This window comes from Danio aesculapii, chromosome 14 (genome assembly GCF_903798145.1).
Source record: "Danio aesculapii chromosome 14, fDanAes4.1, whole genome shotgun sequence".
Lineage (NCBI taxonomy): Eukaryota > Metazoa > Chordata > Actinopteri > Cypriniformes > Danionidae > Danio > Danio aesculapii.
Window position 1 is genome coordinate 10,383,549 of NC_079448.1, and position 22,720 is coordinate 10,406,268.

General features: G+C 36.2%; 1 protein-coding gene across 1 annotated transcript in view; it reads left to right on the forward strand.

Moving 5' to 3' along the window:
- Positions 1-22,720, forward strand: part of atg2a (autophagy related 2A) — a 76,852-nt gene that overhangs the window by 36,568 nt on the left and 17,564 nt on the right. Inside the window, exons 19-31 of the mRNA XM_056472982.1 lie at positions 1,643-1,797; positions 3,714-3,868; positions 4,158-4,308; positions 4,421-4,605; positions 9,035-9,115; positions 10,171-10,277; positions 12,577-12,669; positions 12,760-12,830; positions 12,955-13,031; positions 15,083-15,253; positions 15,333-15,459; positions 18,980-19,203; positions 21,445-21,674. Of these exons, the coding sequence (XP_056328957.1) occupies positions 1,643-1,797; positions 3,714-3,868; positions 4,158-4,308; positions 4,421-4,605; positions 9,035-9,115; positions 10,171-10,277; positions 12,577-12,669; positions 12,760-12,830; positions 12,955-13,031; positions 15,083-15,253; positions 15,333-15,459; positions 18,980-19,203; positions 21,445-21,674 (1,827 nt within the window). The remainder of the gene's footprint in view (positions 1-1,642; positions 1,798-3,713; positions 3,869-4,157; positions 4,309-4,420; positions 4,606-9,034; positions 9,116-10,170; positions 10,278-12,576; positions 12,670-12,759; positions 12,831-12,954; positions 13,032-15,082; positions 15,254-15,332; positions 15,460-18,979; positions 19,204-21,444; positions 21,675-22,720) is intronic.

The window sequence follows — 22,720 nt, forward strand, 5'->3', positions numbered from 1 at the left end:
GTCATTGGGTGAATAAAGCTCCACCTACTAGTACAGGAGCGACTCATCGATCATATATGGCAAATAAAGCCCACCTTCTAGTTCAGGAGCCAACCATCGATTGCTATAGACTGACAATACTCTGGGGCAGGGGGGAGGACCAGTTGTGAGTTTCTGCAGATTTTGTGTGATTTAGACGTTTAGAAATGAAACTAAAGAGACAGTTGACATTGAATTTTATTGGTGATTTCTAATATGTAATGTAATCGTAAGCTTGGCAAACAGTTTTGGACAACTTGATGTTTCCACATTCAGACAGAATGCCCGAGCATACTGCCCGAGAGGCGTTTCAAAGATGGCCGCCGAGTGAAATGGCTTGCCTTAAAGCAAAGAGCATAGAATCACCAAGAGGCCACACTCTGTTGTTGTTTGGGAAACAGCCACTAGATGCCGCTAGTGTCATGCGACGGCCATTTTGGAATGAAAATTCCAATAGAACAACAGCATATTACAAGTCTGTAAAATAAACTATTAAAAGTGCTGATGATTGTCATAGTAAGTGTTGTATAGTCGTCTTTCAGGTTGTGTTTCATCTTTTTAGATAAATTAATAAAAAAACAAAGCAGCTGCTTGCCATCGTGAGAGCATGTAGATCCAATGGGCGGGCGATCACTTTCACTCCAAAATGGCGGAATCATGGGGCTGTTGATGGGCGCTGCTGTTGCCATGGAACGTTCTATTGAGTGTCGCCTTTTGGTGATTTTAAGCTCTTTGCTTAAAGGGATTTTGATATAACCCATTCATAAAACAACACAATCTACATAAGCTTTGCATGACTAAAATAGTTTTAATCATAACATCACCTGTGTAAAAGAAATACTTCAGCCATGGTGTCATCCTTGGTGACTCCAGTATTGATTCAGGATTTTCAAAAGTTTTGATTCAGCATTTGTTTTTACCGCTGTCAATCTTTCCTATGCACATATCATGAATTTGGCGTGCATGTGTGAATGCGCAAATGGTGGATCTCCATGAACGGAGGTGCAGTTCTACAAATCTTCATTTGTAGACAGACAGTTTGGGCTACTTATCAAAATTATGCGAATTGTCAGCCTGACAAATTGTAATTCTACGAACATTTTTTAGTTTTATGCCTTACCCGAAATATAAACATACATACATTTATAAACAAATATAAACATACATACATACATACATATATATACATACAGTTAATCATTTTATTTTAATCATTACTATTGAAATGTGAAGAGACTTTCCAACCAGCACAACAAAAACTGTTTCTGAAGACAATCACCTACTGCACCTTTAATCTATAAAATTAGCTTAAGCTTATTATAATTAAATAATTATAGGATATAAAAAATGCTAAAGAAAAAAAAGTTCCCTCAAGAACATTGCTAGCTGTCATTTAAAGGCATACAAGACTTTTTATAATAATAATACAAAACAAACATCACACATTTCAGGGAAAGACAAGTCAGACGAGAGGTAGCATAGAAGAGTAAATAAGATAATAAGATAGTTCAACATATACATACATTCAGAGGTTTAATCACTTTTATTTAGCGTCATGTTATTGTTTTTCATCAAATCATATCAAATGTTTGAGTGATGTGACTCTCTATCTTTTTGTCTGTAGGATTAATAATGATCTATTGATGTGGGAGCCTCCTCCACCTCCTCCGTCTCCCCCGCCTGCTCCTCCATCTTCTTTTCAAAGTTCTCGTAGTCCATCTCACCATCACCGACACGAAGAGGATGAGTTTTACCTCTGTAAATCTGCCTTCAGGCTGGGTCAGTATTTAATAATGCTTTGAGTTCTTTTGAATCTCTTTTCATTTTGGTTTAGACTTTGTAATTTAGTTATGTGTTTTGTCATTTTTATATTATCACTTTGTTTTATTTTTGTAATTTAAACATTTCTGTCTTTTTTTTTTTTAGGAATTTCAGGTGAAATCTTTTTAAGATTTATTTTTCCTTATTTTATTGCTTTGGCTTCTAAAATTCTCCTTTTTTCTTTGTAAAACATTGCCCACTTATCACTTTCTAATCTATTTTATATTCTGTCTTTTTTGTTTAATACAAACACATACACACCCATATACAGTGCACAGCATAACAGAGTACTCCCTCTTTTAAAAATGTATATTTTTATCAATTTCTCATTAAATATAGACAATTGTTTTAGTGCATTTAAACAAAACAGTTTTATTAAACAGTTATATTCATTAAAATAAGAGTTTGGTCACCTAACATCTTTAGGAAAGAGAGAAAGATAATGCATTTAAATTCAAATATTGCAACAACAACAAAAAAAAACACAATTTTAAATAATTTATATTTGTCTCAACTGTTTCTCTATAAACATTTTATTTTATGTTTTTCTCATAATAATTTGTGTGTACTGTAAATACATACATATATCATTGTAAAGCATTCTGTAGAAAGTATTAATTTAAAGTAGAGATATGTGAGGATGTACTCATTTATGCTAACCACTATATATATACACACACGCACTACCTGACAAAAGTCTTGTCATTTACTCCAGTTGTAGGAGCAACAAATAATAACTTGACTTCTAGTGGATCATTTGGAAAAGTGAAGATAGATAAGAAGATAGATTTTTCAGATGAATCATCTGTTGAACTGCATCCCAATCATCACAAATACTGCAGAAGACCTATTGGAACCCACATGGACCCAAGATTCTCACAGATATCAGTCAAGTTTGGTGAAAGAAAAATCATGGTTTGGGATTACATTCAGTATGGGGGGCATGCGAGAGATTTGCAGAGTGGATAGCAACATCAACAGCCTGAGGTATCAAGCAAGACATTTGTGCTGCCCATTACATTACAAACCACAGGAGAGGGCAAATTCTTCAGCAGGATAGGGCTCCTTCTCATACTTCAGCCTCCACATTAAAGTTCCTGAAAGCAAAGAAGGTCAATGTGCTCCAGGATTGGCCAGCCCAGTCACCACACTGAGCATTATTGAGCATGTCTGCGGTAAGATGGAGGAGGCATTGAAGATGAATCCAAAGAATCTTGATGAACTCTGGGAGTCCTACAAGAACGCTTTCTTTGCCATTCCAGATGACTTTATTAATAAGTGATTTGAGTCATTGCAGAGATGTTTGGATGCAGTCGTCCAAGCTCATGGGAGTCATACACCATATTAATTTTTTTTCCACCGCATCATGACTTTATATTCTATACTGTCCATTATTTCTGTTAAGTGACAAATCTTTTGTCTAAGCAAAGTCAAACCTTACTGTCCTAATTAATTAAAAAAGGCATGATCATATTTTATTTTGGTAAAATAAGCGTAATCTAGAGGCCTTTGCCTTTCATATAAGCCACTTCTGATACCAAATGATCAACTAGAAGTCAAGTTATTATTTGTTGTGCCTAAAATTTGGATAAGTGACAAGACTTTTGTCATGTGGTGTGTATGTATATGTATGTCTTCTAACACCAACAGTCATCGCCTTTCTGTTCTCTATTAATTTTTTCTTATATTCTTCTAACAAAAACATTCAAGCTGCGTGTACTACAGTATACTAACAAGGAATTGTTATATTTGTGTGTGTGTTGCTTTCATTACTTAATGTTAATAAGCGCTAAAAGCATCTGCCAAATGACTACATGTAAACGTAAATAAAATAAAATCAATCGGTTTCTTATTCTTTTCACGCATCATTCCAGAATCTGACTCTGAGGAGGAGGAGCCTCAGTTCTATTCAGCCAGCCATTTAAAGCGAAGGAAACAGTTAGAGCCTCAGTCAAGCCACGCCCTCAGTCTGCTCTGTTTGACTGTGCTGATTGGCAAAGGTCGCCTTCAAGCCATGACAGACAGCAAGGTATTATACACTGTAAAAAATGCAGGGTTCCACACAATTCATTCATGTTGTCCCAACACAAATCGATTAAGTTAACTTGGCACTTTTAACAAATTTATGTAGATTGAACATAAGAAAAATAAGTTGTCCCAATGAAATCTCAAGAATTGTGTTGATTCAGCTTATTTTAATTAAGTAGTTTGACCAAGCAAAAAAAATAATAATTTTTTTTAGTGTATATGTTTGCGTGATACATTGGTGTAACGTTGCTACTATTTCCTAAGTTGTCACCAATGCAATTGTCTTTAAGAATGAAGCTGGACGAAAAGTGGACCTCTGTCATGGAGAGCTCATTTTGGACTTGGAAGGAGGGAAGATTTTTAGTGTGACACAACACCAGAACAATCCCAATCTTAATTTTTTGACTATAGAAAGCAAACGAGTGGAGCTGTACCATAAAGGTGAGGTTCAAATCAGATCAAACCTATTATTCCTGTTGTTTTGACATGGAAATAAGTCATTGTTTTGTTCTGAATTCTTGTTTTTTGTATGTTTGGCTTTTTTTTTCTACAGCGGAGGTGCCAGACTCCCCTATTCCTGTGAAACTGGAAATGCCCAGGTTCACTTTTCCAGCTCATCTAGACCCTACCATTTACCCCACAGAGGTGGGTGTGAGCAGCGTCGGTGGCAGAGAAACCGACGTTCAGATGCTGTCGACTGCTATCAAAATCACATTAGATCTTGAAAGGAATGTCAAGGTTTGTGTCGTTCTTCATCTGAATTCACTCAGAATATTCACTTCAGGCCTCATTCATGAAACACAAGCAAAACCGTTTTGGAGGCAAATTATTCATCAATTCTGTTCTGAGACCAAATCTTTTGATTCATCAAGTGTTTGTATTTTCCAAAAATTAGTTGGTACTAAAACAATATGCGTTGAATTATGTTAAAGAGCCCATATTATACATGAAATAGGGTCATATTTAGGTTGTAAGGGTCTCCAACAACAGTCTAATATGCATGCAAGGTCAAAAAACACTTTGATGGTCTTATAATCTGCATTTATTTTTACCTAATTATCCCACCGACTCCCATATGAATCGTTCAGCGATTCATTTGTTCCCAACCCCCTCCTCAGCGCGAAACTAATCTGCGCTGATTGGACCGATGACAGCCTACTGCGATTGGTCGACACGGACAAGGCTTCAGCGTGAGACAGAGTGAAATGGCCAGCTGCTAATCTACAATATAAAAGTAGTCACAGTGCATACACGCTTCATAGTGGATTTTGGCTGCCAGTGGGTGAATGTAAACACAGACGATGGACTAGAAAATACTGACGACTAATTATTTTATTGAGCAAAAAGTCCAAGAACTGGCGAGGAGATCTCCTAGACTCCTAGTCACCGTCTTCTTGCTCTTTTCACACACACACAGGGCCTGCGCGTCCATAGAGAAGCGGCTGAATAGAGAGGGCGCGGCGCTCAGTTATATCCGCGAATACCCGTGCGTTACACACACGAGGAGACACACACACACACACAGGGCCGGCGCGTCCATAGAGGAGCGGCTGAATTGAGAGGGTGCGGCGCGGTTATATCCGCGAATACCCGTGCGTTACACACACGAGGAGACACAGACACACACACACACACAGGGCCGGCGCCTCCATAGAGGAGCGGCTGAATTGAGAGGGCGCGGCGCGGCGCTCAGTTGTATCCGCGAATACCCGTGCGTTACACACACGAGGAGACACAGACACACACACACACAGACACATTACTCCTACCCGAGGACACGACACACACGCCTAGAGCGCTAGTTCAGCTTGCTGGGTGCAATTTAGACACCTCACCTCGAACCTGAGCTGAAATATTTTGAAACTTGACTGTTGCATGTGTGTAAACAGCTGACGATCCGTAATCAAAGCGGCACGCGTCGCGTTTTCAACGTGGCTTTACACGCGATATGAGAATATAAAGAGTTTACCTGATACAGTACACACGGTTACAAGTAACAAAACACAACTAAATACAGAATTTGCAAGATAGAGTAAACGAGGCAATAATTTTAATCGCACGTACTTACACTTGTGAAATGGGGGTAGAAACTGATTCATGATCCACTGATCCATGTTCTGACAGTCTATACTGATCCTTCCTTTAACAAACTGAAGAAGTCTTCTTTGAAAGCATATAGTTTTCAGAAGCACTCAGAACTGCTCAAGGCTGGGCTATATTGCTGATGTTTCATCTTTGATTAGACTGTCCATAATATCCATCTGCACAGCGTGACTTCATTCGACCGGTGTCTGTCTGTGTGTGTGTGTGTGTGTGAGACTTTTTTTCTGTTAGTGGGCGGGGCCGCAGGTTTCAAATCTCCCGGGTTTGCGCGCCCAACTACTTCTGTTTCGTAGCCGCGTCATCGCGAAACACCTAATGACTCGTTATCAAGACGACTCGTTTGAAGCACTATGAGTCGACTCTTTTATAGATGAATCAATAGTTTTAAACACTGTACACTTACAGATTTAAGCCTTAGCTGGATATTTCACTTCACTTAGAGCTGTGTTACACACTACATGGAAGGGCATTTTCAAAAACCCATAATATGGGCTCTTTAAAAGCTCAATTGAAGTTTCTGTCTTTTTATTTTTTTAGCAGTTTTTTTTTTTACTTTGGGTAAAACAGCATTCGTCATTGTCAGTTTTTACCCAGCTGTCCAGCCAGTGGAGTACTGGTAAAACAAATACACTAATTAATCATTCTACTGTACTTCTGCAAAGACTAAACACCAAAGAAATGGTTGTTATTTCTGCTTACCGCATTTTAATATTCAGTAATATCCTTTAAAATGAGATACTATTAATCCATTACTGCCATGGATTCCAAATCGTAAGAACCAAAGCATCTTAGCTGAAAAACACCACTAGCTGGCCATTTTAGAGGAGAGTCTGGCATTTTGAAGCTCTTTTAAAAGCACTTAATAGGACACATTTAATTGGATATTTATTTTTAGCCATATTTATTTTCATTCTTTTTTTATTTAGTAAATATACTACAGGCAAAACTGATAAGGGAATCCAGAATATTCCATTACATTCCTCTACACTTAATTTACATACTTGTAATTTAACGAGCGTGCTTGCTTGCCCTATTTATGAATGCTTTAATGTAGACTTTTAACTATCAATCTGATGCAATCTATGGGATTTACTTGTTTATAAAGTGTCTACAGAGCATTTGTGAATATGTTGAGTTTTCAGGAAGGTGTGTTACATTAAAATTACTTCCAAATTTGCTCTTTTATTTACAAATGCTTTATGAATGAGGCCCATAGTATGATCTATTGCACCACTCTTTCATTGCATGTGTCATTTTAAAATGAAAACTATATTATTTTCCAGATTATTCTGCTTTAAACAACTATAGGGCATGAACATTTTGAGGTATTTTCAAAATTAGTTTAGATTTTCCTTAAAACCCCTTGATCCAGTTGATACCTTGTTGGCAACATTGCCCAGAGAAAGGTTTAATGAAAAAAAAAATTGTTTTGTCCTTAGGATATTATTACTGGTTGCAAAAAAAAAGATAACAGTACATTGGATAGAAGAAGGTTTTCCAAAAGTGGCTCATTGGATTCAGAGACTTGTCTATTTCATGGAAAAAATCACTGCATGTCTACAAATGAAGACTGATTTTTTTTTTAATAATAATAATAATAATAATAATTCCTTATATTTATTTAGTGCTTTTTTGGACACTCAAATACCTTTACACATTTTTGGAGGGAATCTCCTCGTCCACCACCAGTGTGCAGCATCCACCTGGATGACACAACTGCAGCCATATTGCGCCAGACTGCACACCAGATGATTGCTGGAGAGGAGACGATGTGATGGGTGATGAAGCCAATTATAATATGGTTAAGACGGAGGCCAGTGGGGAAATTTGGCCAGGATGCCGGGGTTATACTTTTTTTTTTTTTTTTTTAAGGACATCCTGATATTTTTAACAACGACAGAGAGTCAAGACCTCGATGTAATGTCTCATTCTGCAATGGCTAGCAGTATAGAGCTCCCTTCAATATACTGGGGCGTTCTGATCTTGAGCGCCCCCTGCTGGCCTCACTAACACCCCTTCTGGCAGCAACCTAGCTGTCCCATGTGGTCTCCCAGGTACTCTTCAGGTACTGCACATGGATGCAGAGCCCTCGACGTGGCCATCGCCGATGCTGATGCACACCTATCAAAAAATTTGACTAAACATTGCAACGACGCGCTCTGTGATTGGTTGGCTTGGTAGTGCTGACAAGTGTGGGTGGGACCAAAAGCCGCACGAACTCGATGGAGCGAGTGTTTGCAAATGTGGAGTCCCGTGAAGGAGGTCTAGATGGAGACTGTTGTTTTGTGTTTACCTTACGATTAAAGTTGTTGCACGTCTGCCGGTTCCCGCGTCTAAATGAGCAAGTTTGAGCCACTTGTACATTAAGGTAGCGTTCAGAAAAAAACAAAACACCAGCAAAGAAACTGGACACAGAGGAACATAAAAACCTCACTGCCAACTAGCGTTTCGGAAGTGTTATTGCAGAGCAACAGAGACAGTGCGCAGAAGTATAAATGCTCGACAACGTGCAAGCCATTCGCCGTGGGTTACGCCAATCACTCGATGCAGAAGTATAAACCAGGCTTTAGCTTCAGTGGGCGACCTTGTGAGAGTTGCAGAGAGCTAGCTGCGGGACAAGAGATGGAAATGTATTACAAGATTTTTAGAGATGTACATTTAGTGTTTAATTAACATACCATTTATGTCATTTGAACCATAATGTAACACAATGTACCTTAATGTACAAATGTATCCCCTAAAAAAAATTAGCATGGCAGTAACTATTTATTTATTTTATTATTATTATTTAATATATTATTGCTATTTATTTATTTTTGCCCAATTTCTTCATCTGTAAGTGGATTAAATTGTTGGGGAGGGGGTTGTTCTGTTAAAAAAAAGAATCATAAATAAAAGTTTTTAAAAAAGATTGTCATTAAAGCCTTTTTGAAACTGGTTTAATTTTGAAAAATTGCTATCCATAAAAATGTCTTGACTTAATTTGACCTCTCCTATGTTGATTACGGGGCGATTGTTGTTTGTCACCTGTGAGTATGCTAAGTTTTTGGTCATTTCTTTGTAGGAGTTTCTGGTTGCCCTGCGACTCCATGGTGCTACTTTAAGACATCACATGACGTTGACCAATCATAGCTGGCATGAGCAGGTATGAACTTTAAAACTGGTGGAGGGATCTGTGGTGAATGTCTGGCTTATTTTTTTTTCTGCAGTTTCTATACGTTTTTTTTCTTTTTTAATTGTAAAGCTAAACTACCTGACAAAAATTCAAGTTTTAGGAACAACAAATAATAACTTGATTCTAGTTGATCATTTGGTATCTGAAGTGGCTTATATGAAAGGCAAAGGCCTCTAGATCATGCTTATTTTACCAAAATAAAATATGATCTTGCCTTGTTTTTTAATTATTTAATTAGGACAGTATGAATATTGTGTATGACTCCCATGAGCTTGGAGGACTGCATCCATACATCTATGCAATCACTCAAATCACTGATTAATAAAGTCATCTGGAATGGCAAAGAAAGCGTTCTTGCAAGACTCCCGAAGTTCATCAAGATTCTTTGGATTCATCTTCAATGCCTCCTTTGTCTTAACCCAAACGTGCTCAATAATGTTCATGTTTGGTGACTGGGCTGGCCAATCCTAGAGCATCTTGACCTTTTTTTGTTTTAATGAACTTTAATGTGGAGGCTGAAGTATGAGAAGGATCCCTGCTGAAGAATTTGTCCTCTCCTGTGGTTTGTAATGTAATGGGCCGCACAAATGTCTTGATACCTCAGGCTGTTGATGTTGCCATCCACTCTGCAGATCTCTCGCACGCCCCCATACTGAATGTGACCCCAAACCATGATTTTTCCTTCACCAAACTTGACTGATATCTGTGAGAATCTTGGATCCATGTGGGTTCCAATAGGTCTTCTGCAGTATTTGTGATGATTGGGATGCAGTTCAACAGATGACTGATCGGAAAAATCTATCTTCTGCCACTTTTCCAAATGATCAAGTAGAAGTCAAGTTATTATTTGTTGCTCCTACAACTGGAATAAATGACAACACTTTTGTCAAGTAGTGTACAGTTGTAGTTTTTGATAACATATTTGTAAGTATTTCTCTTTAATTGTAAGTAGAAGAGCCCATAAATGGTTTTAAGTTTTAGTTACCCATTATAACTGTGTATGTGTGTGTTTTTTTTTAATCCAGATTGTTGATTTCCTTGATGTCATCGATGACGACATTTTAGGCTACACCCCACCTGCTGTCATCACAGTTCTCCATACTCACCTGGCCACCTGTGCAGTGGACTACAGGTACAGTCAATAGCTATGTTACCATCCACCTATTTTTATGGTTCTTGGTTCTACTATGTGGTACGGTTCGGTACGGTACAGCTCACCTTTATAAGGCTTATGTCTCCACTGCTTATGACACCCTTTTGATGGGTGTGGTGTATGACGGAATGTTTCAGTCGATGTCATTCTCGCTCGAAGAAATGTAGAAGTAAAGCAGTACTGGTTCATATATCATATGAGAAGCACGTCTTACAAATAGATGCTTTATACACATAAATACCTTTTTTATAAATGGTCATTACTAACATTTCTATGAACGGGATTTTTCTATTTTTCACAAAGTTCAAAAACCCAGATATCACAAAATGCAGAGGATTTTTTTTCCTTATTATTAGGGCCAGACGGAATCTGCAGACGTTTTTTGCTATTTCTGCTGAGAATTTCGGTAAAAATCTGCGGATTTATGCGGATTTATTTTGGGAGTATCATAACTAAAACCTTAATATGTGAAATCAAAAATAATATCTTTTACATTTTTATTTAATATTTAAAATGCAAATCCAATTATTTGGTCAACAAAGCAAATCTCTCATATAATACATCTACTTAAAGACAGAAAATATTACTGTACAAACTGCATTGTACATAAATCAGATGAACATTTTCATATTAGTCAATAATATTACTGTAATTAATTAAAACACTGAATAAATATAGATTTACACACATTTACTCAAGTAAATAAACAGAATTAATGCTAAAAATCTGCAGAATTCTGCCTGCGCAGATTCCGTGTGGGCCTACTTATTATATATGTGAGCTTTTCAACAGCCAAACATGTTAAAAGGCTTCTCAACAAAGTCCAATGGAGTGGCGATTAACATTTTTCCAACATAAAGCAATACAACGCCTTGCTTGTATTAAATGTAAATCAATCAATTTTTACATTTACTTTTAGTCATTTAGCAGACGCTTTTATCCAAAGCGACTTACAAATGAGGACAAGGAAGCAATTTACACAACTATTAGAGCAGCAGTGAACAAGTGCTATAGACAAGTTTCAGGTGTGTAAAGTCTAAGAAGCTAAGCATTATTTATTTATTTATTTTATTTTTTTTTTTTGAGAGAGAGAGTACAGTTAGTGGTATAGCCAGAGAGGCAGTTACAGATTAGGAGGGAAAGTGGAGACTAAACAGTTGAGTTTTTAGTCGTTTCTTGAAGACAGCAAGTGACTCAGGGAGTTCATTCCACCAACTGGGCAGATTGAATGTGAGAGTTCGGGAAAGTGATTTCTTCCCTCTTTGGGATGGAACCACGAGGCGACGTTCATTCACAGAACGCAAGTTTCTGGAGGGCACATAAATCTGCAGAAGTGATAGCAGATAAGAAGGAGCAAAGCCAGAGGTCGCTTTGTAAGCAAACATCAGAGCTTTGAATTTGATGCGAGCAGCAACTGGCAGCCAGTGCAAACGGGTGAGTAGCGGAGTGACATGTGCTCTTTTGGGTTCATCAAAGACCACTCGTGCTGCTGTGTTCTGAAGCAGCTGAAGAGGTTTGATAGAATTAGCTGGAAGCCCGGCTAGTAGAGAGTTGCAATAATCCAGTTTGGAGAGAACAAGAGCTTGAACAATGAGTTGAGCTGCATGTTCAGATAGGAAGCGTCGGACCTTTCTGATGTTATAGAGTACGAATCTGCAAGATCGAGCAGTTCTAGAAATGTGGTCAGAGAAGTTTAGTTGGTCATCAATCGTTACTCCAAGGCTTTTTACCATTTTGGATGCAGTAATGGTTGCCCCATCCATCTGGATTGAAAAGTTATGGTGTAGAGTCAGGTTGGCAGAAACTTTCTTTCTTTAGTTGACAAAGTACAGCTGTCTTCATACATATTCAATATACATAATCCAGGACCTAAAGGAATCGGAATGTAAATAAATTGTGAAATATATTGAGTCACCTCCACCCAAACTCCTTTGTACACTCCCACACACAATGAAAAATGTACCTTGTATCTTATTGCATTTAAAACAAAGATCAGCGATATTAGGGTTGAATTTATTAAATCTTACAGGAGTAATATAAGTTCCAAAATGTGATGATAATAGTTAAACATGGCAGTTTATTCTTGTTTTAGGTTGCTGAAAGAATTGCTCATTCGTTTTTTTCGTGCATTGGAAAGGGTATCCAAAAAGTAGTATTGTACACTTTGCTTTTTGGTACCTTTTACCAGTCGAAACGGACATAAAAGCATACCGTACCACTCAGTGGAAACAGACCATAGGATCATTCTGTCAATGTTGTGTGTTTTTCCTCCCTCCAGGCCTCTTTACCTTCCTCTGCGAGTTCTGTTTACAGCCGAGTCCTTTTCTCTATCCAGCAACATCATTGTGGACACCGCAACCTTTCATCTCAGGTACTGCTGATCATAGTGTGATTATTATAACGTGTCATGCTGAGATTCATTGATTGAACCTGACAACTGTCAAATCTTACTTTACTTTAGGTTTATCTTAGATGACTCTGCTTTATACCTGTCTGATAAATGTGAAAGTGACACAGTGGATTTGAGGCGAGGTATTAAACAATCATAGCTTTTAAAATGGGAATAACTGCATTTTCCTAAATGTGAGACTCCTCTGATCATTGTTTTTGTGTATGTGTGCGTGTGCCTGTATGTGTGTATGTATGTATGTGTCAGACTATGTGTGTGTGTTAGACATTGATCTGCTGGAACTGGCTATAACGACTTGGAAAGGAAGTGACTCAAGTAAATTGGTACGTTTCACTTTAACAGTTACTGGCTTATTTTATAGGATTTTAATTTTAGTATTTTAGAACTATATTTACAGTGTGTTTGTAGTTTAATATTTTATGTAGGAGTACATGGATAAATACATAGTTTACCACTTATCTTTTTGGTAAGATTTTTAAAATAATAATGAAAAATTATTAAAAATTAAATTAATTAATTATGTTTAAAAAACGTATGTTTTATTTGAATAAACATTTTTAAATGTCAAGATTTTAAGCTTAACATTTTTCATTTTATAAATTGCATATATTTAAATGTGTATATAAAATGAAAATAGGCAGCTCCTTATATCTTGTGTTCATTTTATTTCTAAGAAAGTGAAACAACATACCCAGGGTGATGTGAATGAGGTTATAAAGTACACTGCTACCTTTGAAGATTTACCTGACGTGTCCTCAAGAGTTTGTTTTCCATATCAAACTTGCAAAGTCTGAACTTACACCGAAAAGTTACAAGACTGAACTTTGTGTAGGCTACTTAATATTGAGGAAAAAGCCCCAATCAGATCTCTGTTTTCAGATGTCTCCGTTTTCCCCCATCCACACTAACACAGAGCAGCAGTGTTTTCAAACTTAAATGGCCTCTTCAGCATTTTGAAAAAGCTCAGTTTTCGCCTCTTGAAAACTCCGGCGTAGTGTGGACGGATGGCGTAACCGTAGCAAAACGTATGCGTTTTCAAACTAAAACGTATTATTGTAAATGAGGTCTAAGGCAATTAGCCTGCAGCCTCGAGCCAACACACGCCTCCCATTAGTGCCAATATACAGGCTTTATTGTGTATATAATAAAGAAATTCAAACATGGAGTCTCAAAAATCCTTTTTTATGAGGAAATACTTTCTTCTGCCATTAATTCACATCTGCAGCTGACATCAGAACAGCAGAAACTGTTGCTCATTTACCAACGTCACTTTAGAGCTAGTATTTGAATGATTCTCTAGCATAATGTCTATAATGATGACAAAACAGGTGATTTTGCTCACATTTTAAGATTATAAGGCTGAATGACATGAAATGCCATCAATCTAGAGATATTTCCCAGTATTTTTCTGTTGCAATAAGGAGATCACAATAATTACTCCCAAAAAAGCCAAAGCAAACATTACCAGATTACTATGGTATAAATACAGCACCACAACATACAAAAGAACGAGATCGACTTAGTGTCACTTACCTGATTTCTAATGATTTGGTCAGCTGTAGTTTAAAATTTATGCCGAGTTTTTTCCTCCCCTAAGGACTTATTATGCAGTCTCTGTCGCCATCTTGTCATGGAACGTCAACCATCTGTGCTCTGCTCAGAATGACAGGCGAATGCGCTAAATCTCAGAATTTTTAAATATTTCAAATAGGCGTTATACTTCTAAATAAACTGCGTAGTTGCAATCTAAACAACTACATTCTCACCTAAAAAGGCCTTGAAAGTACATTATATTGTCCAAAAGCTGCAATATTTGGCAAACTTTCGTGAGTTTATTGATCTGCTGTCACTCTATGTGGGCGGAGTAATACACGAGGATGAACAGGCTGTACGAGTGCTGTTATCACGCGAATATCGCATGGCTATAAGCCTTTCAGATTTGAGAACCATGTATTGTGGTTGTATGATGAGCCATATCAGGAAAGCTAGTGTGTAAATATGTAAATAAGTTACAGTTTTATTATAATAAACGATGTTTTTGGTTTGGGTTTTTTTTATTGAAGAATCAGTAATTAAATAAATAAATGAAATATATAATGAAAAATAAAAATAAAAGATATTGCAATGCTGTGTTAGAAGTTTAATATTAACTATTTTTTAAGTAAACTGCTGTATGAAATAAATATCACATTTGCCATAAGTGTGTCATTGTCACAAATTTTGACCTAGGACACAAAAATTTATGAATGAACATAAACCTATTTAAAAAAAAATTGATATTAATTTTAGCCTTTCACATTCAGTTTTTGTTGCTGTCATCATTCTATCTCTGCTTGTTATTAACTATCTTTTTTTTTTTAATGAACGTTTCCAGACTCAACCACTGTTTGAGCTGCGGTGTTCTAATAATGTTGTTCACGTACACACCTGTGCGGACTCGTGCGCTGCTCTGGTTAACATGCTGCAGTACCTGGTTTCACAGGGTGATCTACACCCTCCTCCTCGCCACACGTCCCCCACAGAAATCGCTGGACAGAAGCTTCCAGTAAGAGCTGTCTTTTAAAGCTATTGTGCAGCTTTTTTTATCATTGTTTCTATTCAACTCAAAATGTTCTGTGCTTTAGCTGTCAGAAAGTCCCGCCTCCCTTCCATCCTGCCCACCAGCCGAGACTGCAGAGATTAACCAGTACGACCTCACAGATGCCTTGATCGACACTGAGAGAATTCTACAAGAAGACACCCAAGATTCTGGTTAGATTTTTGGCAGTAGTTTATTGATCCAAGCAATAGTTTTATTAGATTGCAAGTTATTTCTGCCCACATAGAATTCAGATTTATGACCATATATGCAAAGTACATATATTTTCATACAAGTTCATTTTTGGATTATACATATATAAAATATGCCATATAAGCAACATATTATATATTATTACATTTATTTATTTATTTATATATATATAAAAAAAAAAAATATATATATATATATATATATATATATATATATATATATATATATATATATAACATTTTTGTATATATTTTTATTTCTTTATTTTAATTTAAAAAAATAATAATTATTTATTTGTTTGTTTGTTTATTTTTATTTTTTTCAGTCATTGGAATTACAAATATGTACATATATGTTCAAATACAGTTGAAGTCAGAATTAGTAGCCCCCTGAATTATTAGTCTCTGTTTATTTTTTTCCCAAATTTATGTTTAACGGAGAGAAAAAATTTTTTCAACACATTTCTTTTTTTTATTTATTTATATATATTTTTTTTATTAGATTATGCAAGTAGTACACAAAATGGGATCACATACAGAGAACAAAATACATGAAAACACAATGTGTGCGTGTGTGCATGTAAAGGTAACAAGGTGGATAGACTGAATACATACAAATGAAAAAAAAAATGTGCATATGTATGTATATATATATATAAATATATGTATATATATATATATATATATATATATATATATATATAAATATATATATATATATATATATATATATATATATATATATATATATATATATATATATATATATATATATATATAACATGTATAACCGTCATTACATTTCAACACATTTCTAAACATAATAGTTTTAATAACTCATCTCTAATAACTGATTTATTTCATCTTTGCCATGATGACAGTAATTAATATTTTAATAGATATTTTTCAAGACACTTCTAAAAGGCTTAAAGTGACATTTAAAGGCTTAACTAGGTTAATTAGGTTAACTAGGCAGGTTAGGGTAATTAGGCAAGTTATTGTGTAATGGTGGTTTGTTCTGTAGACTATTAAAAACAAATATAGCTTAAAGGGACTAATAATGTTGACCTTAAAATGTTTTAAAAAAAATTTAAAACTGCTTTTATTCTAGCCGAAATAAAATTAATAAGACTTTCTCCAGAAGAAAAAATATTATCAGACGCTCTATTTCCTTGCTCTATTAAACATAATTTGGAAAATGTTTAAAAAAGGAAAAAAATTAAAAGGTGTGCTAATAATTCTGACTTCAGTTGTATATTTTCAGCTATATTTTTGTATGTGTTTATAAATGGCCATTCCCTGAGTGGTTTTAAACCACTATGAGTTTCTTTCTTCTGTTTAAAATGAAACAAGATATTGACATTCATAATTGAAAAAAAAAAAAAAAAGATCTCAGCCTCACGCCAAGCACCTGTGGCTAAACGTCTGATGCAAATGGCACATTTTTCAGGAAACACGCAGCAGATTTGAGGTTGTTCTCTGACTGATTTTAATAAACAGGTTTTCTTGGAGTCAAGTGTTTAACAATCAGCAATCTTAACTAGTCTGCCTGGAAACAAGACTGAGCAAATAAAACCAATAATAATAATAATTAATAGAGTTGTATTAAACCACTAAACTATATAGCTCAGTGTGTTAAACACAGCTAAATCATGCCATAAGATTTTTTAAAAGACATCAAAGAGTGCGCTTGATGCACTTAAATGGAATCTAAAAGAGACCGTTTAACATGTTTACCAACTGGATATGGATCATAATTTTGTAGAAGTATTCTCTAAAGAACCAATACGGTTTGATTGTTTACCCGCTTGCATCACTCTATATGTCTGCAAAAATGAAAGAACAGGCACAGACACGGTGGTTGGACATCTCATGTTCAAATGCTTGCTGGAAACCAAAGAGTGCAATATATTTTCAAAACCCATGCGTTGTGTTGGCATTGCTGTTGGCCAAGTGCTCACCATTGTATATGGGTGAGGAATGGCATTCTTGTTTAAATTTCTGTGTGCTGTTGTAAAATGTCTCGAGACATTATTGAATCAGTGATTTACTGCTACACACCCGTCTGCTGTTGTCAGGATAACTCTGTGACGATTTAAAAATTAGATTATTTAAGTTTGCAATATTCGGGCAGCACAGTGGCACAGTGGGTAGCACTGTTGCCTCACAGTAAGAAGGTCGCTGATTCAAGCCCCTGGCTCAGTTGGCATTTCTGTGTGGAGTTTGCATGTTCTCCCCATGTTGCTTTGCGTTTCCTCCAGGTGCTCCGCTTTCCCCCAAAGTCCAAAGACATGCGCTATAGGTGAATTGGGGAGGCTAAATTGTCTGTAGTGTATGTGTGTATGTTCTTGTCCTCCAGGTTGGAGATTGAGCGTTGGGCAAACATCCCACCTCATAAAACTAGATGTTACAAAACACCAATATGGTGCGGCTAAATATCAACTTCGATATAAATGGCCCTGAGAGTAAGTATGCAATATTCACTACATACAGTTGAAGTCAGAATTATTAGCCCCCCTGAATTAATAGCCCCGTTTATTTTTTTTCCCCAATTTCTGTTTAACGGAGAGATTTTTTTCAACACATTTCTGAACATAATAGTTTTAATAACTCATTTAATAACTTTAATAACTCAGAAACAAAATTCAAAGGGGGGCTAAAAATTCTGACTTCAACTGCAAGTGCTTCAACCCAAGATATGGACAAACCCTCAGATATGCTTAACCTCATAATTTCTTCTAATTTCAGTATGACATTGTTTAGAAGAGTAAAGTATCTTTTTTTTTGTCGATTCTCACAAATATAATGAAATTATTTGCCTTTATAAAAACAAAGAGAACTTTCACTTGCAGTAATTACAATCTGTGTGATGTGTAGGAATGAAACCTGTCAGTCAAATAGCATTGTGGGCGGTGCTTGACCATTCAAATCAGCTAAAGTTCCCAGACCTTCAGTCTTCAGTCTGAAGCTGGCTGTGCAAGACTAAATAGATACTAGCTACCAGCAATGCTCGATATATTTCTTGTGTGTTTAACAGAAGATAGAAACTCAAAAAGGTTTGAACCGTGGAGGTTGAGCAAGTAATGACAAGATTTTTATCTCCTTAATTTTGTGCAATCTAGTACATTTTTCAAGTTTACTTTAAGGACTATCAACATAAATGTCTTTCATTTGTCCCATTTAGTTAATCTTTACTATTAAAATCAGTTCTTATAAAAACAAATCATATTAAGCTAGCCCTGAATAGAATACACTCAAAAATATATGTTTGCTGTTTATTCAAACAGCTTTTTTAAAATGAGCTGAAACAACACAATTCTTGAGTTTTATTTTGGGGCAGCTAAATTCTTTTATGTTCAATCCACTTCAATTTGTAAAATCAATAAGTTAATTTAATTCTTTCATGTTGGCTTAGCACAAATCGATTGTGTGGAACCCAGCATGATCAATGTTTGTATTTGCCTGTGTATTTGACGAGCAGGTTCTCCATCCATCCGTCGAGCCTCACCTGTCTCAGTCTATCTGTTCCCGGATGAAGCCCCCAAGCTCCGCCCCTCTGTTCTTGAAGGGGAGGAGTCTGATATTGATGGACTGGTGAGCACTGCCATGGAGGCTCATGCAGATATGATGTCAGAGGAAGGCTCAGAATGTTCCACAGACAACGACGACTTTTGCATCCTAGAGGCTCCTGGGATGGGCATACCAGTATGTACCAGTGTTGCATGACTTACTGTTAAAAAAATCACAGTCTCAATTCAGACATCCACCAGCTCTGTCTAAAATAAATTATGTTTGACCTGTACAATCAATAGCTATGCTTTCGTTAAAAAAAATGTATTAGATTTATTTAAATTACAGATTAATTAAACTCAATTTTTAAACTAAATTAAAATTTAATTTAGTTTAAAAGTGCAAATCTTTGAATATCACATAAATATGATGTAGAATTTCATATGGGAATACTGACTGACAGAGAGAATGTTTTGGGCCCTATTATACACCCGGTGCAATAGGCGCAAGACATGTTTGGCGCGATTCGTTGCTATTTTCAGACCAGCACAGCTGTAATTTTCACGTTTTGTGCCAGCTTGTTTAAATAGCAAATACATTTGTGCCACTTTGTGGGCTCATGGGCATGCTGGTCTAAAAAGGAGGTGTGTTAAGGCGCATTGTTGATGTGTTGCTATTGTGAGGAACTAAAAAAGACTGCGCCATTGCCCAAGTAAAATCAGGTCTAAAGTCAAGCGCAAAGCGCCTATGCAGGTCCAAACGCTTACACATTGCTTAACACAGACAGGATGTACAGCAATACACAAATATCTTTACACATGAAAAATTAAAGGACTAAAATGTTACAAAAGTTATAATTTCCTACATAAATATAAAAACCACTGCCTCCACGCCTCATCTCGGGCCTTTTTTTAGTTTATTCATGACAATTTGCATTTGTATAATGTTGTTATTATTATTATCATTATTATTATTATTATTATTATCAGTATTATTTATTGTATGCATATTTATATTTGATTTAATAAAAACAAGTTTAGATTGGTCCACCTGTCGGGTTTTGGAGACGTATGCATCACCATATGGGGCACAAGAATAGGAAGTGTGTTTGGAAATAACAGTTGTTTGATCACACTTTGTTATTATTGTTTGTTTATTCGTTTGCTGGAAATTAGAACTGAATTTAGAAGTAGTTTTGAAACAAATATTTGCACTCAACAATATGTAGGCTAATGGATGTCTTCAGTGGAGTGAGTTTCCACCGTTTTCTTACTCCACGAAAGTAAAGGAGTAAAAGTAAAAAGAAAGAGAAAGTAAAGAGGCCAAATGGAGGAGGCTCATTCTTTATCCTCGTGCTGCAGATGGTATGTTCAACTGTTTTCTCGCTAGTGAAGTGTTCAGTTTTTTCACTCACAAAGTCAGCCATGTAAGTAGCAAATGCGCCATGGCATAATGCAACTGACTCTCAAAGGGAATGGGAGATGAGACTCTGATTGGTTTAATGCACGTTATGCTCAAAACACACCCATAACTCATTAAGAGAATAAGCACAACCCTGTTAGACCATGCGCCGGGGCGCAGAACGTATTTTTTCATCCTCAAAATAGCAAAAGTGGATTCTGACACGCCCTTAATGCTTTTACGCCATGCGCTTTAGACTTTGCATATTATAGCATATTTTATTATTATTTGCATTTATAGACTTTGCAAAATACATAAAAGTAGAGTACATAAAATAACTTATATTATTGCATTATGCCAGTATGTGGTGATAGACAAAATAATATAAATGCACTGAAACTAATATGTGGTATTGAAACATTCATTCAAACTAGTCTTTAAAAAATCATATTAATTGACTAAATATTTAGACTGCAGCAGTTAAACAGAACACAATGACAAATGACATAGTAGTAGTGATGATGATAAAAACAAGATTTAACAGTATATTTAGCATTCAAAATATTAGGATAAAACAATAGTAATAACAGTATATTTAACAATCAACATTTTAGGCTTATAGTCCTTAAGGATTGGAAGCTGCTTTTTTTCGTATTGTGACGCAGTTCCTAGGGAAACTGAATATTAAATAAGAGAGAGTGGGCATGGCTTGTTTTTCTATTCATTCAGAAAAAATCGGGAAAGGGTTTGGGGAGTTTGGATTTTCAAGAAGTGCATTTTCAGATTTCAATTAAAGATTACAAGGGCAAACTTTTTTGTTTTTCTTAATGACATGCACAGATGAATTGTTCACCATAAAACTAGCAATGTGAGCTAACAAAATCATTTGCTTGCATGTGTATTTTAATTTATACCAACTTAGAATTCATGGTGTGCTTGTGTGTGTGTGTGCATGTCTATGTGTGTGGTGTTTGTAAGAGCATCACTGATGTTATTAATGGTCTCTCTCTCTTTCTCTCTCTTTCTTTCTAAAAGCCTAGAGACGGTGAGCCTGTGGTGACTGTTCTCTCCCAGGGCCCTATAAAGGTGCGGGATGGATATTACTCCTGGCCGCGGGGCAGTTCAGATCTGCTGCGTGCCCCAACCCGCTTCCCAGTGCCTCAGAACAGAGTGGTGCTCCGAGAAGTGTCTGTCGTCTGGCATCTGTATGGTGGCAAAGACTTTGGTGGCAAACCCAGCTCAGCCCACACACCACACAGTCATAAGTAAGTCCAGCGGAAGCTCTGGAAAACTGTAGGTTAAAGTATGGATGGGGAGTTTGGCCAAAAATACATTCTATCCAACATATTTCCTCCCTCCCTTCCAGTTTTTTCTGTTAAACCTTGAAAGTGTAGTTTACCAAAAAGCACAAATACAGTTACTATTTACAGTGGGGAAAATGAGTATTGAACATGTCAATATTTTTCTCAGAAAACATATTTGTAAAGGTGCTGCTGACTTGAATTTTTTGCCAGATGTTGGTAATAAAAAAACCATATATGCAAAGAAAACAAATCTAATTAGTTTACAAATGAAGTTATGTGTAATAGAATGAAATGACGCAGGGAAAAAGTATTGAACACATGAAGAAAGGGAGGTGTAGAACGGCAGTGAAAGCCCAGACAGCAGCTGAAATCTCTCAGTAGTTTTTCAGCGACCCTCTGCCCTTCCTCAGTGTAATGAATATTAGCTGCTTCAGTCCAACATCTACATTAGCATGAGGATGAAGGTGAAACCAGGGTGGACATTAAAGCAAGACAATGATCCAAAACACAGCCAAGGAAATTCTCAAATTCTTTCAGAGAGAAAAAATCGAGCTGTGGAATGGCCCAGCCAATCACCTGATCTGAATCCAATAGAAAAAACTAAATAAAAATTGATAGACGAGACCCACAGAACCATGTTGAAGTCTGTGAAAAACTCACACATGAGCAATGTATGTGACCTTCTTTATTTGAGAGATGTCTGGTTCAATTCCATGTCAACAGCTCCTTCAGAAATATTATTCCCAAGTAAAAACAAGACATGTTCAATACTTATTTCCACCACTGTATTTACTCACCCCCAAACCCCTTGTTGTTGGACATTGGCTTTTCACATTCTTTCCATTCATATTTTTTAATGTGTCTAACTGCAATGTTAGCTAATATTTATTTAAAAATGTTAATTTACATAAGGAAAAATAACTTATTATTAGAATTTTTATTAGAATTATTATCCCTCCTGAATTGTTAGCCCACTGTCTAATTTTTCCCCAATTTCTGTTTAGCGG